The following is a 17355-nucleotide window of genomic DNA, read 5'->3' on the forward strand; positions in this document are numbered from 1 at the left end:
ATTTGGGGATGGACACACACACACACAGAGCTCTCCCATTGATAATAAAGGAAGCATGAAAGTAACTACAAGTTCAGGACATGGTTATTTTCTGGGAAGTGCTGAATTAGGGGCCAGAGATCACTGCAAATTTGGGGATGGACACACACACACCCCGCTCTCCCACCGATAACAAAGGCAAAGCCCACAAAGAGCACTGGAGAGGAGCGGCTCCATCCCCTCCGAGGGCCCCGCCAGCGGAGACATTTAAAACCAAAAAGGATTTTTTTTTTTTCCCTGAGCCAGCGACGGTCGTTTAACCCTAAAAAAGAGGGCTTTTTTTCCAGACCGAGCACGAAAAAAACACCAAAAAAAGTGTGTTTTTCCTGGCCGAGCCCCGGCCGGCGGGGCCCGGCCCCTCCTCGGCGCCTGACGCCTCCCCCGGCCGGGCGGCCATGGCGGCTCGGCGGCGCTGAGCGGGGCGATGGCCATGGCGGGGCCCGGCGCGGCCCCTCCGCGCCTGGCGCTGGCCCTCGCCGCCCTCGCCGCGCTGGTCGCCGTCAAGTACTACCGGGACGCGGAGGCGGCGCGGCGGCAGGTACCGGGCACGGGGCGGCGCCGGGGCCGGGAGGGGACACGGAGGGATGAGGGGATGGATGGAGGGCGGGGGGGGACGGGACGGGGAATGGAGGGCGGGGGGGGACGGGACGGGGAATGGCGGGCGCGATCGCGCCGCCGCCCCGCCGAGCGTGAGGGGGGAGGCGGCGGCCGCGGGGCTGAGGGGGCCGAGCACCGCACATCGGTGGCCAGCGGGGCTGAGGCGGCCACCACCGGGCTCAGGGGACCACCGGGAGTTGGTGGCCACCGGCGGTGAGGTGGCCGTGGTCAGGCTGGAGGGAACCACCAGCCATCAGTCGCCAGTGGGGTTGAGGTGAATGCCAGGCATCAAATGGCCACTGGGGTTGAGATGGCCACCACTGGGCTGAGGGGAGCACCAGGAGTTGGTGGCCACTGGGGTTGAGGTGGCTGTGGCCAGACTGAGGTGACCGCCAGGCATTGGTGGCCAGCAGTGTTGGGGCGGACACTGGCCTTGAGGTGGCCGTGGCCAGGCTGAGGTGATGTCTGCCGGTTTAAGTGGCCGCCAGGGGCTGAGGTGGCTGCTGCTGGGCTGAGACCACCACACTTAGGTTGCCACTGGGGTTGGGGTGGCTGTGGCCAGGCTGAGGGTGCCACTGGGGTTGGGGTGGCCACAGGGGCTGAGATCCTGCCACCAGGCTGAGGTGACTGCCACACATCAGTGGCTGCTGGGTTGAAGTGACCACAGAGCTGCGGTGGCTGCTGGCGTTGAGGTGGCCACAGGGTGTTGGTGGCTGGGGTTGAGGTGGCCACTGCCAGGCCGTGGTGACCACAAAACCATGGCAGCCACTACTGAGTTGCGGGGACAAACAGGTATCAGCAGCTGCAGAGCTTAAGGTGGCCACTGCCAGGCTGAAGTGGCCACCATTGAGCTGTGGTACCACATGCCAGTGGACACGGGGCTTGAGGTGGCCACTGCCAGGTTTCTGCAGAGCTGTGGTGGCCACCGGGCTTGAGGTGACCACAGGGATTGTGGTGGCCACCACCAGGCTGAAACCACCATGGAGCTGTGGTGGCCACCAGGCTCCAGCAGTGACCAGTGAGACCAGCTGCCCCCTGGAAGGAGGAGGAAGAGCAGGAGCAGCAGCACCTCCTCTGCTGCGGGCTCTGAAGGACACTGCAGAAGCAGCAAAAAAACAGGAACAGAGTCTTTATGGTTTTTTTGTGTATGTTTGGGTTTGTTTTTTTTTTTCTTTGAAATTAGGCTGATTGACTGGTTTTGATTGTAATCCCCATAATTCCAACGGCTGTGCCGTGCTTTGGAGAACACCTTTGTTGGAGATTGCACTCCCCTGGCTCTGCGCTTCATCAGTGAACATCTGAGAAGGTTTTGGGAAAAGAGCAGGCTTCCCCTTCTTGATATTTCTGTAGTACAAGGAGAAATGTTTTTAAAGGATGTTTTTAAAGGATGCATCTTTTCTTTGTGTCTTCTTGCGTTGCAAAAAGGGAAAAGTGGCTCAAACCAGTTAATTAGAAGAATTTTTCCTTCAAGGACAGAAGGGTGAGGACAGTCCTCACAGCCTGACACAAGCCAGGTCTTCTGGAGGTTTGTGTTTTTCCGGAGGACAGGCAGACAGCTGTCACTGGGTCCTGCTGGAGAGGAGAACAAAATGTGAACAGCCCAAGGGTTTCATTTTTTCTTCCTCTTGCTTCAAACATATGTCTTGTCTCTTTCTATGGAAATGTTTGTTTAGCTGAGCAACCCACAAGCAGGTGGGAGAGGAAAACTCTTTGTGAAAAACCACAGCTCTACAGAAAGACTGAAAAAGCTCGGTCTTACCCCTCTGGCACAAACGGGGGAACTTTGTGTTTCTTATAATCCCAGATTAGAAAGAAAAAGGAAAAAAACCCACAAGCTGTGAGAGCTTTCTTTCATGTGAATGTTATCAGAAAGCAGGAGGCCGAGCCCTGACATCTCTCTCCCCTTTTAAACATCACTTTTATCGTCCCTCGTGGCTGAGTGCAGCAGGACTGGTGTGTTCTCCGTGGAAACCTTTGTTCCTCTGTGTTTGGGGTCTTCTCTCCAGCCAGGTGGGCACTCCTGGGGTCCTGCTGGTGGTTTGTCACTTCTTAACCCGTGTGTCAGTGCAGCTGAGGGATGTGACCGTGCTTTCAGCGCTGTCTGAACATTGATTTTTGGATGCTCTTATCCAACGCCTGTGTTCCCACTTCACGTCCTGCTGTCTTGGCTGCAGCCAGAGATGTTCCTGTGGGGTGCAGCTGCTTCTCCTCCTGCCTCCAGCCCTGCTCAGTAAGGGATGATGATTTCTCCCCACGCTCCAGCAGCAGGCAGAGTCCAACCAGATGAAAGCTGGGAGAAGTCCTGGAGCCTGGCACAAGGCTTTGTGGTGTGATCCTGGCACCTGGCTAACGGGGCAGGTGCTCAGGGAAACATTCCCTGTTTACAGGGCCAAGGATGCCCATCCCCATTCATTCTGGGAACAGAAGCACAGTTTTAGCCCCAGGAGTGTGGGCAGCCCACAGTGGATTGTTCCTGTGCACAAATAACCATCTTGTTCCTTCATTTTTTCACCTGTGTAGCCCCTGTGTCTCCCCTCCTTGTCTTTCCTCAGCCATGCCCACATCCAGATCTCCAGTTTGTATTCCAGGGTCTTTATTTCTCTCTGTCTCAGGCCTGGAACTGCCCTGGAAGGCTCGTAAGTGCTTTTGTTGCTGCAGTTGATGGGAGCAAAGCCTTCCAGGCTGCATTAGTGCTGCTTCAGGCTGGCAGGCAACAGATGGAAAATAAACTCGTTCAGGAGCTCTGGGGATGGTGGTGGTGCTGCAGGCAATGGAGAACAGCAGAATACAGAGGATTTGTGCTCACAGCTCCAGGTCTTTCCAGAGGGGTGTCAGGGGAAGCTGCCCCAAGTGATGGATCACAGGGGATGTGCCGAGGGCTGGCAGTGAGGGGCTTGTCTCACTTGCCCCATATCTCTCCCTTCTCTCACACCAACGTGGAGCTCTTCTGTTGTGCCTCCAAGTTTTCCCTTTCCCTGCAGGGCTGAGACTGTGGAGTGGAAATAACTGGAAGCATCCAGAGCCCTTCTGGGGCTGCTCCAAGGGAGACATTGCCTTTCAGCCGTGCTGGGTCTCCATGTGGGCTTTGCAGAGGGAGAAACTGAGGCACAGGGTGGCTGGAATCTTGTGGGGCTTTCTGGAGAGGACCATGGGGTTTGTGGCTCCCTGATGGATGGCTGAGGGAGCAGGGAGCCAAAATGCTCCATCCAGTCCCAGGGCTGGATGACCAGAGCAGGGCAGTTGTGGGCAGTAATGCTGGCTTGGATCTCATGAGTTCCAAGGGCTCAGCTCATTCTCTTTGTGTTTTTGTGATGTGGATACTCATGAATTTGACTGCCTTTGTTTCACTACCCATCAGTTCATTCCAGCAATCACTATCTCCAGGTGCTCTGAATATCTACAGGTTTAGGACTCAATAGCTGGAAAAAGTGGGAAATGTGTCTGACAAAAGATTTTTAATCTGACTCTGAGCAAATGGTTCAGTTTGAATTACTCAGCCAGATGCAGTTTTAATATTCTCGTGCCAACAGTTCCTGGACACTGATCCCAACTGTAAATAGCACAAAATCCTGCCAAGGGGTGTTAATCTTTCCCCTGGATGGTGTTTGTGTGCTGGGAAGAATGCAGATTAACTCCAGGGCTGAGAGGGGCCAGAGCGGATTTCTGCAAGAGATTGGGATGAAATCTCACTTGCCTCTTCTTCCCAAACTAGGAGCTGGCTCTGAAGTCCTTGGGAAATGAGGGGCTGTTCCTCTTTTCTTCTCTGGACACAAACAATGACCTGTACCTCAGCCCAGAGGAGTTCAAGCCAATAGCTGAGAAGCTGACAGGTAGGTACCTGTGTGCCTTCCAGAGCTCTCCCTGCACAGACCAAGCAAAAACCAAAGCTAATTCACTCCACAGGTTTTATTCACCTAATATTTTATTCACTTTATTATTTTCTGGGCGCTGTTTTGGGTCTTATTTACATGAAGAGAGGCTGCGAAGCTTTACATGTTTTTGGAAAGGCTTAAGCCCTAGACATCACTTTCACAAAGTAGAGTTTTTATAAGATGGAGGATCCCATTGCTGGACTAGCAAAGTACATAAGTTACTTTGTCTGGAGCTTAAAGGGGATTTGGGATGGGTGAATGCAACAAATACAGCTCAGCCCAGGCTAGGCCAGAACTATCAGTGAGTCCCAGCGTTCCATTCATCCGCTCCCCCGGCTGGGGCGGCCCCTCTTGGATGGCAGTTGTGGGAGATCATGTTTGGAGACCATATCAGTGCAGAGCAAATGTCTCTGCTGGTGCCAGGCAGGGAGAAGCGTGGGGATGATGATGCACAGTGGAGCTCCCAGTGCAGTGGAAACACAGACAGTGTTTGCTTGTGCTGTCAGGGATTGGCTCGAGCGCGTGTTGGGATCGCTCCGAGGTGTGGGGAACCTTCCTGGCTGAGCTGTGGGGTTTGGAGTCGTGGAAACATGGATTCCCTGACAGGTTTGGGTTGGAATGGACCTTAAAGCTCATCCAGTTCCAGCTCCCTGTCATGGGCAGGGACACCTTCCACTAGCCCAGGTTGCTCCAAGCTCTGTCCAACCTGGCCCTGGACTCTTCCAGGGATGGGGCAGCCACAGCTTCTCTGGACAACCCGTGCCAGGGCCTCCCCACCCTCACAGGGAAGATTTCCTTCCCAATATCCAATCTAAACCCACTCTCTTTCAGTTTAAAGCCACCGAGTTGGCTGCTGAAAGGAGGACTCCCCTTTAATTCTTGCAGCCAAAACTGTCTCTGGGGTGGGTCTGAGTTCTGCTGCATAGGGACAGCTGGGAAACTCCCAGTGCTCCTGGATGTGCTGGGATAAACGTGTAATCATTTCACAATTGCTTAAAAAGGGAGGGAGGGGAAACAGCTGCTTAAATTCCTGTCCTTTTGTCTAGGGGTTGCTCCCATCCCAGAATTTGAAGAGGAGGAGACGCCTGATCCAAGCGGGGAGACTCTGTCCGTTGTGGCAAAATTCCAGCCTTTGGTCATGGAAACAATGACGAAGAGCAAGGATGGTTTCCTGGGAGTAGGTGTCATGCAGGATGTGTTTGGCCACAAAATCTGGAATAAATATGGCCACAAATTCTGGAATAAATATGGCCACAAATTCTGGAATAAACATGTCCAGTGGGCTGGTAGCATCACCGGGAATGTGTGCTGGAGCGTTAGGAGGGGGACATAGTCCTGCTGAAGCCTTTGGGATTTGATGTGATGAGGAAACTCTCTGCTTCCTGCAGCATTTCAGTGTTTTCAGCACACTCAGCAGCTCCATGCCCCAGTTAAGACACCCTTCCTGGGAAGCTGGGAGTAGGAATTAGACGTGGCTCTCCTGGAGCTAATTCCAGGAGCAGTGGTGTTAGGTGGCACGTTCCCCTCTCCTCTATTACTCACAGAACTGTTTGGGTTGGTCAGAAGAATTTAGAATGTGATATATATTTTTCCCCCTTTTCTAAAGCCTCCTTACATCCATGATTGGAAGGGTCCAGTCTGGGCTCTGATAATGTGTTTTGTTCACAGATTTCTCACGTTGCTCTCTCTGGGCTGAGGAACTGGACGGCCCCAGCAGCCCCTATGAGTGTGCTGCTTGCCAAGCAGTTTAAAGCCTTCCTTCCTCCAAAGAATAAACTGGATCTCGGGGATCCATGGTGGATAATTCCTAGTGAACTGAACATCTTCACTGGGTATCTTTCCAACAACAGATTTTACCCTCCACCTCCCAAGGGCAAAGAGGTGAGAGATGAAACTCAGTTTCTATATACCCGAGATGTAGTTGGTGGAAATGTTCTGCTTCATAGCCCAGATGAATCACAGGAGTGCCCAGAGGGACAAGGCTGTTGTTATGTGTCTCCCTGGGTTTTCTAAGGAAGCAGAAAGCCAGGAGCACTGTCTCCTGAGCTGGAGGTAAAACTGAGAGCAGGCAAGATGAGGCTGACTTGAGTAACTTCATCTTGCTTTGTTAATCATGTGGGATTTTAGGGTGGTTTTTCCCAGAGGGGGTTATCCAGAAAGCAGCTGTGTGATGTGATCATTCCTTGTGGAACAGTGGCCAAGTGCTACCCCAGAGGGGAACACTTTGGTTGACAAGTGAAAAACACTGTGTGTACACAGCAGGTAAAGCCAGGCATGAGCATCACCCTCCCCTGGGTGCCCAGGCAGGTGTCAGGGATCACTGAGCTGATGCACCTTCACAGCCTGCTGTGATTATTGATTGCACACCCACTCCTTCAAAATCTGAAACCCTATGGATGGAGGCAGCCTCCTAGATCAGTTTACTGTCCTGACTGGGATGATGGAAACTTGCAAACAATGGGAATAGCGTAGAAGCCCTGGAAGATGGATTTATTTTTAAAAGCCATCCCTTGCTTCATCTCCTCGGTTTGGGAATAGGTTGGTCTCTGAGCTAGTTTTGAAGTCACAGCCATTCTCTCGCCTTCCTGCTCTGGTGGGGAGTTGCTTTGGAGCTGCAAACCTGCGTGGAGGAGCTGTCCTCATTCTTGCTCTCCTACAATTGCTTCTCTAGGTCATAATCCACAAGCTTTTGAGCATGTTCCACCCCCGGCCCTTCGTGAAGACCCGCTTTGCCCCCCAGGGGGCCGTGGCCTGTATCCAAGCCATCAGCAGCTTCTACTACACCATAGCATTCCGGTGGGTCCAGGGGGCTTGAGGGGGGCCTGGGGGCACTTCTGAGCTTGTCCCATATCCCAGGGAGTGGAGAAGGCTGCTGTGAGCCCGTGGCAGACAGCACACATGCTGTCTGTGCAAGGCCAGGTGTGTTCTGGCTGGGAGGGAGGGGAAGTGTCAAGGAAGAGGGGGGTTCACAGCCAGCTCTTGCTCCCAGTGTCACTGTGTCCCTGGTGAGGCAGGGACTGTGCCCACATGCAGGACAACAGCCATTCTCCATCACCCTTGGAGCTGTTCTGGCTGAAAGGGGAGAGTCTGATTAGCAAGAAATTTGCTAGATTTTGGTTAATCAGGTGGTGGGGTGTCTTTGCAAGGGGGAGAGTCTGGGGAATTATTCTCTTGTTTTATTGGGAGTGTTACAGCTTTTATTTGCCTGATCAAGCTGGAAGGGAGGCTGAAGGGGTTTTGTTCTGTGCCTGTGTTTCAAGAAATGATGATGTAATTTGTCCTCCAGGATGGACACTTAGTGCCCAATTCCAAAAGGCATCAATACTGGAGATGTTCCTGACCCAGAGGATCTTCTCCAGTCTTTTACTCGCTTAATTGTGTGACATGAAAAGCTTTTTGAACTCCACCTCTCTGCCCCAGTTTAGGTTCATAATTTCTGGTGCCTGGAGACAGCTTTTCCCTGCTGTCATGTGCAGCACATGATCCTTTCTCTCCCCCGAGAACTGCAGCTGACGGCTCCTTTCTCTTTTCAGGATACACGCCGAGTTCCAGCTGAACGAGCCACCAGACTTCCCCTTCTGGTTTTCCCCAGGCCAATTCACAGGTCACATCATCCTCTCCAAGGACTCTTCCCATGTCCGAGAGTTTAAGCTCTTTGTCCCTAACAACAGGTACAGCTGTTTCTCCCTCCCCCTGGGTGCTGAACAGACTTGAGGATTGTTACAGACAAGGCCCAGCTGGAATCCAGGGGCTCTGTGTGCGTGGGGGGGCTGGTGGGCTCTGTTTAGGTGAAGGTACAAGTGCAGTGACAGCCCTGTCCCCTGTGGGCATCCTGGAAGTGCAGGGAAGGCAGAGCTGCAGCCTGAGCTTTGGCCAGGCTGGCTCTGCTGTTTCCTCATCTGCTTTCCCCACACGTCCTTCCCTGCCAGCGGCCGGCACGGTCATCGTGTCCTCCATTCTCTAGTTGCTCCCTAAACCGGTTCTGATGCAATTGTTCAGGAATAGCTTTGTTTATCAACAGGTCCAGGGGGAGTCTGGCTTGGGAGACGCAGGGAAGGACAAGGATGGAGAGGGGACAGGAGGGAAGCAGGGCACAGGCTGCTGGGGAGGTGGAGCACAGGGTTGGGAGTAGTTGTCCTTGCACAGCCTGAATGCAACCGGCACCTGCTGCAGCTGAGTGTCCAAACCCGAGCTATCCTGTGCCAAACCACTTTGGAAGGAGGTACCTACAGGCACGTGGGAAGACAAACGTTGAAGTTGTCCTGCTGTTGCCCTAGACAGGCAGCAGCCTCCTCATTAGTAGCACTGCTGCAAGCACTGCTCCTGTCCCAGCACTCCCTGGCTGTGGCAGGGGCTCCCACGGCTGTCAGGTACCTGTTGGAAGCTGCAGAAGCTCCCTGTGTGTCTGTGATCACAGAATCATGGAATGGTTTGGTTGGAAGGGACCTTAAAATCATCACCCCCAAGTTCCAACCCCCTGCCATGGGCAGGGACACCTTCCACTAGAACAGGTTGCTCCAAGGCCCATCCAGCCTGGTCTTGAACACTTCCAGGGATGGGGCAGCCACATCTGTCTGTGGTGGATGAGCCCATGCTGTTTTGAGCCAAGTTCCTGGAAAAGGAGTAATTTGAGCTCTGCAGTTGCCTGTAAATGCATCTTCTCTAGTCACTGAGGATCCCTGACACATTCCAGGGTCTGATTCACTCACCAGTAACTGTCCCTTGGTACTTGGGGGATGAGGAGGGTGTGGAAAGCAGCCCTAGGCACAGTCCCAGTGCCTGGCTTCAACCACTGAAGTTAAGCAAGGCCTAATGCTCCTTCTTCAACATATTTTTTGCTTGGAGTCTCACAGGTTAAGGTTTTGTGTGCATAGCTTTGCACTAGCTCATTGCTGCTCTCCTGGCAAGGAGCTGGAAGTGTTTCAGGGGAGAAAAGCTTCAAATCTCTTTGCCCATGACGTGTGGAGTGAAAATTCTATTATAACATTACCCTGGCGACTCAACCCCAGTGGCTCTGTCAGCACATTTCTTACTGCGAGCAGACACTCGGGGCTCTGCCAACAGCTCCTTGCAAAAGCCTTTTGCTTCCAAAAAAACACTTTTAAAAGTTCAGCAGGATTAGAATGTGCGAATTAAGTGCTGGGAAGGAAGAGGGAGCAAAGACATCTCTCTCTTCTGTAATTTGACAGAGCTCAGAGGTGTGAGGGCGTTTTCCCAGGGTGCTGAGTGGGTGCCTGGGCCCTGATCCAGCAGGGATCTGGTGTTGCTGGTCTGGTGGAAGGAACACGGTGATCTCCAAGGAGCCAGAGCCTCCAGGCTCCAGTGCTGACCCTGCAAGAGGAGTGTTGGATGTTGCCTTTTTTGGGGGGGTTTCCCACATGCAGCTTTAGCCTTGGGTTATGGACATGCTGGGTTCCCCTTGCAGGTCTCTGAACGTGGACATGGAGTGGCTGTACGGGGCGAGCGAGAGCAGCAGCATGGAAGTGGATATTGGATACCTGCCTCAGGTGTGTGGTCACTCCCAGTCCTCCATCCGTGGGCAGCAGCTCCGCAGGGATTTGTGCTCTGGTGGCCCCAAGCTGTATCACATCCATTATCCTTGATCTTTAGAGCCTTCTCTTGAGTATTGCAATATAATTTCCACTGGTCTGTGTATGTCCTCTGTGCGGCTCCCTACTGCCAGCTTTTGTGATATATTCTTTTTTCCCTCCATGTGGGTTGAATCCTAAGCTCCTGGAGTCATGTGACTTTTTCCTTTTTTAAAACATCATCTGACAGGCAGGAAGGGAAGATGAGGAGGTGAGCTCACAACAGTGGGTCTGAATTTAGAAACTGCATGAGGTTATTCCCCTGTTTTGTGGTAATCCTGGCTCTTGGGACAGGAAACATAAGTCAGGGGTTTGAATGCCTGAATTTAACAGCCCCGTTTTCTCCTAAACTAGGTCCATGTTTATTTTTAATTGCCAAAAGACAGGAAAATAGACTTAAAATCATTTCAGCTGTACCGGAACAGAGCCACAGGGAAGCTCCTGAGCAGCTTTCCCTGTTGCACCCTCTTGTGGCTTCCCAGGGCTCTGTAAGGGCTGAGCTGGTGATGGAAGCAAGAGCTTCCCCTTAGCCCTGCAGGTCCTGATGATTTTAAGGATCTGGTGTCCCACAGTTAAAAATCTCCACTGGGAAGGTGGGAACATGGAGTCTCACGCATTTCCAATCTGGCAAGCACAGCCAAGCAACAGCTGAAGGAAATGAAGTTGCTTTCTTGGTATATCCCCCACATCTGCAACTGGTAAAGTGCAGCTCCAGGAGACAGGAGATCAGGCTGTACCTTCATTAGCAGCTGCACAGTCTTATTTTGGATCTTCATCCTGTCCTGGAGTACAGAAAGACCAGGGTTGGGGTGTCTGCAGTGTCCAACTGAGCCTGTTGTCTTGCAGATGGAGCTGGAATCGACAGGACCTTCAATCCCCTCCGTGATCCATGATGAGAATGGAAACATCATCGACGGCAGGGACCCCTCAGGGGAGCCCATCCAGTTTGTGTTTGAAGAGATAACCTGGCAGCAGGAAATCCCTTGGGAAGAGGCAGCCCAGAAGCTGGAAGTGGCCATGTATCCATTTAAGAAGGTGAGGAAGGGGCTGGGCTCTTCCTTGGCACGTTTATTTGGGGCAGCTTGTCTTCACTGAGACATCCAGTCACCTCAAGAACAAGCAGAAAGCAGAGCCCACAGACATGAGCAGCATTCAGAGCAGTGTGAGAGTCTCCAGCTCAACATGTGCCTCCAGGCACTGCATGCACGGCTTGATGGGCTTCAGCTTCCAGATGAAGGAGTGCAGCATCTCTGAAAGGGCATTTGGGGTCACAGGGCAGCACAGGCAGGAGCAAAGCCTTCATGTCAGGTGTCCCAGGCTTGTCTTGTAAGCAGAGGCTCATCCTTCCTGCCTCTTATCAGTGGCTGCTGCCGTGATGCCTGAGGAGGCTCGTGCTCCTTACAAATGATTTTCCCCTGGCATTACTTTTGCAGCATTCAGGTACCTTTGGACCAAGCTTTCCTTATCAGCAGAGAACACACAATCTGCCTGTGCCTCTGCATCCCGCAGTGAGACACAAATTTATAGCTCTGGGTGACCCAAACTATTTAACATGCCAGCAGCCTGTGGAGCAGATGGCTACTGCCTGTCACCGCTTCCTTGGCTGAAGGGACACGTTTCAGTGGCTGCCTTCTTGTGCCTGAGCTTACAAATGTCCCTTCTTGCTGCCAAGATGTTAATATCAGTTCCTTTCATTTGAGTGATTGGAACAATCTCTGTGCAGGGTCAGTTTTTAGGCTGTTTCAGTGAGGTTTTGTAAATAAATATCTCAGGGCCAGATTTCCTGGGCAGCTGAGGTGGGTTTGCAGATGCTTTGTGCAGTCAGTAAAATCAGGGCTCTGCAGGTGCCAGTGAGGGATCACAGTCTGGTGTCTTCAGAGCTGCTCCTCTTTGGGCTGGGCAGTTCTATGTCTGTTCCTCACGCTGTCTCTCTGCCTCCAGATCTCCTACCTGCCCTTCACAGAAGCTTTTGAGAGAGCAAAAGCAGAGAAGAAGCTGGTGCACTCCATCCTGCTGTGGGGGGCCCTGGATGACCAGTCCTGCTGAGGTGAGGGCATTCCCAGCCTGGCTGGGAGGGATGATGTGCCTTGTTTGGGCTCCGAGGAGAGCTGGGGGTCAGGGAGCTGGTCACGAGCCAGCAGTAAATGTTCTGTTACTCTTTTTGGCACTGAAGATGCTGAACAGACAAAGGCTGGAAATGGGGAATTACTGATATGAGCTTAGTTCCCCAATGGCAGGATCAGATCTGTCTGAGACAAGCCCCAGAAGAGGCAGCACTGGCAGGGTGAAAGGGACACTGCTCTCTGCTTCAGCCCTGGCACCTGCACAGGACAAGCCAGAGCAAGATGTGGGCTTGGCATTGTCCTGATATACAGCTTTTCCCCCCACCAGTGCCTAAGAACTTCCATGCCACGTTGGGCAGGAGGGATGGATGGGAGGGGATGGGTATCTTTAGTTCTGTCTGCCCTTAAATACTCCCCAGCACTGGGCATGAGGAGCGAGTGGCACTCGGGGGGATCTGCAGGGGTCGGTGGCAGACTTTGGTTTGGGGTCTGCTCTGGTGAATCTTCTCTGCCAGCAGCACCTGCAGGAAACAACAGCAGTGGAAAACTGCCAACAAGGGAGGGAAAAAGACAATGGGAAGGGCTGGGGGGGAGCCAGAGTCAGCTGCCACACCAGCCAGAGTGGTGGCATCAGGGTGGCATCGAATGTGGTGACAGTCACCTCAGGAAACACATCAAACCCCTCTGTTTGATCAAAACACATCTTCCCACGCCAGGTTCGGGGCGAACTCTCCGGGAGACCGTCCTGGAAAGTTCGCCCATCCTCGCCCTGCTCAACGAGAGCTTCATCAGCAGCTGGTCCCTGGTGAAGGAGCTGGAGGAGCTGCAGGTGAGGCTCACACCACACTTGCCACCTTTGCTGGTGCTGGGGAGCACGGATGGGGCTTGGCACAGGGGTGCCAGGGGAGGGGGAGCTCATACCTCTTCCAGGGGGGTGGATTTTGGTTTTCAACCCTCCATGTCTGAGCCCCTGCAGGGGCCAAGCAGACACCAGATGGAGGCAGCCTAAGAAATGGCACAGTGACCCCCTTGGTTCTGTCCTGGTGCCAGTTTTAAAAGCTAAACCAGATGCTCCACTGGGAGACAGCCCTCCCCAAGGCCACTGGTGCCATCAACCAGCTGACTTCTCTGCAACCCAGGGAGCAAACAAGTAACCCTCCGAACCCTGAGTCTCCTGATTGCACCATTCCCCACTTCTGAGCCCATCTCTGGGCCTATGCTGTCAGTCACAGAGCTGGAGACTCTGGAAAAGGCTGGGATCAGACTTGGTGTGCCTGGAAACCGCCAGGGATGGGGTGATTTTATTCTTTAAGGATAAAACCTACAGCTGAAATGTAAGAGGGAGACTGAGAGGGAATAGTAAAGCAAGTTGTGAGAATGGTACCAATTACCACCAAGCTGCAAAGCAGCTCTTCAGTCCCTCCCTCACATGCTCAGTGTACTCGTGTGCTGTTCTGCCAGTTCTGGGGTGTGCAAACGTGTTTCTTTGGGGTCTCCCTACAGAGCAACAGAGAGAATGAGTTCTACAGCAAACTGGCTGACCTGCACCTGGAGAAATACAACTTCCCTGTGGAGATGATCATCTGCCTCCCCAACGGCACTGTGGTACAGTCAATACCCTTCAGCTGGGCTGGGCTCTTCCCACTAGAAACTGTTCTCTGCAGGGTCTCCCAGACCCTGGAGTGAGTGGCCACTGCCCCAGCCATTCCCTGGCCCCTCGAGCCGTTGCCCTTCATGGTGTGGTGCTCCCAGGGATGCTGTGGCAGACAGGCAGCAGCTCTACCCAGAAATCTGAAACAAATGTGGTTTTATTCAGAGACAGAGCAGCAGCAGGGCTGGAACAGACCTGAACCAAGTGTCTGCCTGCGATTCCTCGTTGTCCCTGGTTGGAGTCAGCGACCTTTGGGAGGCCACTGTAGCTTGTTTCCTGTGCCCATTGTCCTTTGTGCTCATCCTTTGGAGAAAATCTCCTTATCGGCACCTTCTAGCACATTTATCTTTCTCTTGATTCCCCAGATTTGTCATGGCAGATCAGCCATTAGCAGGTCCACACGCTTTGGCTCTGCTGTGCTCCCCAGCAGCCCCCCCCTTGGATTTGATGAACAGTTCCAGACACTTGGCAGCACGGTGCTGCCCGTGTCAGCTGCTGGGCTGGGCTGTCTGCAGGGGAGGATCCTGCCAGGGCTGGTCCAACTGTGCCCCTCGCTGGGCAGATACCAGCTGGTCACACCTGCAGGGTCCCCTCACTGTCTCTTCGTGGCTCCCCTGCAATGAGGCCACGGGCTGGGGACAAATCTCAGCTCAGCCTCTCTGTGGTCAGTGGCCACATGTCCCCCTTTCCCAGCTCCATGGGGAGTGGGAAGTGTTTGAAGCTCAGGTGCTGGTTTTGCAGCTGTGTGGGCTGAGGGCTCACACCAGCATGGTCAGGCTCTGTCTCCCCAGCCTTTACTCAGAGCCAAATGATCTGAGCCTCCATGATTTTTCCCAAATCACTTTCATCTTCTTTTTAACCTAAGCCAGGGGTCAGCACTTGGGGGAAGACAGACACTGTTGTCTTTCACACACCTTTCTCTGATTTTAAAATACAAACCTAGATCCTGGTCCCTGAATTAGCATCTGCAAAGCATTAGAGATTCTGTAAGAGCTGTTACAGCCTTGTCACCTCTGTCCTGGCCAGAGGCCAAGGCAGCGGTTGGGGAATTGTTCTGGCCCTTAAAGTTCCCTCTCATCTTTTTTCTATCCCAGATTCACCATATCAATGCCAACTACTTCCTGGACATTACTTCTATGAAGCCTGAAGATGTTGAAAGCAGCATCTTTAGTTTCTCAACCAATTTTGAAGACCCTTCAACTGCAACTTACCTCCAGTTCCTGAAGGAAGGACTGCAAAGAGCAAAACCATACCTGCAGACCTAAAAACAAAGGCACCTGAATGCCCCACAGAGACAGCCAAAGACTTCAGAGATCTATTTTGGTTACAGCAACTCCTCCTCATCTTCATGCCAGACATTGATGTTAAGCTGCAAAGAGTCCCAGGGCAGGGCTTTGCTCTGGATGTTGGTTTGAGGCTGAGTTTCAAGTGATACCAGTTTACACAACCTGCCCTTTTGAGTTCAGGCAAATTTTACAGGAGTTAAAAAATACTTGAATACATTCTCAGTGCATATGCCTTGGTCTGCCACCTACCCTCATTTGTTTTTCCAGCTCCTGTTCAGACTCAGGAGCATCACCCAGATGTAACAGCATCACCCAGAAACCCTGATCTGCAGGACTGGACTGTTGCAGAATTGCCATTATGACCAAACACTCGTGGTGAGAACAGACTCCAGCACCAGTGGGAAGCTCCCTCCTCCCACCTCCGTGCCAGTGCCATGGATGCCAGCTCCTGACAACAGCATTTATTGACAGTGACAACCAGTGTGTGATGGGACTGTAGCTGGGAATGTGCAGACAGGAACGTGGGAGGTTTGAACTGGAGGATGAGCTCTGGAGTGGCCTCCCAGGGCCTTGTGTGACCTGGTGGCAGAGGGGTCTCACTTATTCAGGCTCTGTGCCCCTGAGGGAGGTGCTGAGCTTCACACAGGAACATTAGGAATGGAGACCAGGGCACTTGGTGCAGCTCAGAGGTGTCAGGTGAAGGATCAGTTTTGGGGGGCTGAGCCCCCCCAGTGCAGTCCATGCACTCCAGGCTCTGGGACACAGCAGTGAGCAGTGCCCCCCGTTCATCCCAGGGCTCCCACCCCGCTGGCTTTGGGACCTTGGTTCTCCCAGTGTCTCCTCAGCAATGCCCTCTCTGTGTTTGCTTTCAGCTTCCAGGTCACCCTGGATGATAAACCATGAAGTTCCCTTTGGGAACTGCCCTGAGAGCATTACCTGGTTGAGAACTGAGCAGTTCTAAAAGCCAGCAGTACTAAAAATATTTTCAGGAGATTTTTCCAAAGATGTTGTTCAGACATAAAGCCTTTATCCCTTATCTGAAACCACCCTGAGCAGTTGCCCCTACTCTCTCCCAATGCCTGCCTACAGAGCGAGCGTAATTTTGTAATTTGGAGAAGGAAAAGTTAAATGAAATGGGTTTTAGGCATATTCCTACAGATATGTGAGGAGACAAAGCATCTTCAGTAGCTGCCTGCAGCCAGTTGGTGATGCTTTTTCTGCTCCCTGAAGCACAATTTTGTTGGACCAAATCAAAAGAGGTATTTTCATTCCTGGGCTCCAGGTCCAGGGAATATCCTGGGAGTGGTGATATCCTGACCCCACCCTGCCCCAGCCCTCCTGTCTGTACCCGAGCCTGGAGACTGAGCTTAGCTGGACCTCTGGGCTGAACCAGTGCCACTTCACTAATTGCTCTAGTGAGATTAATTACCCCGGGAAGTTTCTCAGTATTGGCTTTATAACTATGCATTAGCTCTGCACTTTCCTCACACTCCGAGGGGCTGCAGTGGGACAGGCTGGGACTCTCGTGCTGAGACACCGAGCTCCTGCCACACCGACAGTCTCATCCCTTCGGGGGACTTCGATCCCTTCAGGGCTCCGAGGAAGCCTTTGGGATCCTACAAAGTACCTTGTTTTTTACCCTCGTGAACCCCTGGGCTCCTGCAGCCACCTCTGAGCGCTCCCGGGAGAGCTCAGGAGAAGGGGGTCGGTCTGAGCAGCGGCAGAGGGGGCCCAAACAGCCACCCCCAGCCTGGGGGGGTCCAGGGGGTCCTGGATCCTGTTAACCTGCCAAACTGCTCCGTCGCTGCCCACCCGCAGCGGTGGGTGGGCTGTGGACAAGCAGCTGCCGCGCGAGGCTTTACTAATTCGTGCCAAGCCTTTGTGTCCTCTGTAAACCACCGATGTACTCTGTAAATTCTCCGCAGGGTCAGCGATACCTCGGGGAGGGCTGGGTGGGGTGGGTAGCTGGTGCTGTTTCCCCCCCTCCTTCCCTGCGCCTTGTGACGCCCTGGCCTGAAACCCACGGCGGGCCAGGGCCGATGTCGGCCGGGGAGGGCTCGGGGGGAGCAGCCCCTGCGAGGGGCGGTGCCGGTGGGCGCGGGGGGGGCCTCGGGCCCGGCTGTAGCTGCACCGGTAAAACCATCCATCCCACCAGCCTCGGCCTCCTGCAGTCCGTCCTTCCGTCCGTCCGTCCGTCCTTCCCTCGGGGGGGCTTGGGGAGCGGGGACGGGGTCGGGCTGAGCCCGCACCCAGCGCTGT

At 53.4% G+C, this 17355-nt stretch overlaps 1 protein-coding gene across 1 annotated transcript; it reads left to right on the plus strand.

Annotated features, from left to right (window-relative positions):
- Window positions 1-434: 434 nt before the first annotated feature.
- On the plus strand, window positions 435-17197 carry SEPN1 (selenoprotein N, 1). Its single transcript, XM_017831095.1, has 12 exons — window positions 435-577; window positions 4349-4466; window positions 5555-5685; window positions 6177-6389; window positions 7180-7304; window positions 8042-8179; window positions 9934-10015; window positions 10943-11131; window positions 12038-12143; window positions 12876-12988; window positions 13663-13764; window positions 14905-17197. The coding sequence occupies exons 1-12, from the start codon at window positions 464-466 to the stop codon at window positions 15073-15075; spliced, it is 1602 nt and encodes a 533-aa protein (XP_017686584.1). The 5' UTR covers window positions 435-463; the 3' UTR covers window positions 15076-17197.
- The last annotated feature ends 158 nt before the right edge of the window (window positions 17198-17355 follow it).

This window comes from Lepidothrix coronata, unplaced genomic scaffold (assembly GCF_001604755.1).
Source record: "Lepidothrix coronata isolate B3197 unplaced genomic scaffold, Lepidothrix_coronata-1.0 Scaffold187, whole genome shotgun sequence".
Taxonomy (NCBI): domain Eukaryota; kingdom Metazoa; phylum Chordata; class Aves; order Passeriformes; family Pipridae; genus Lepidothrix; species Lepidothrix coronata.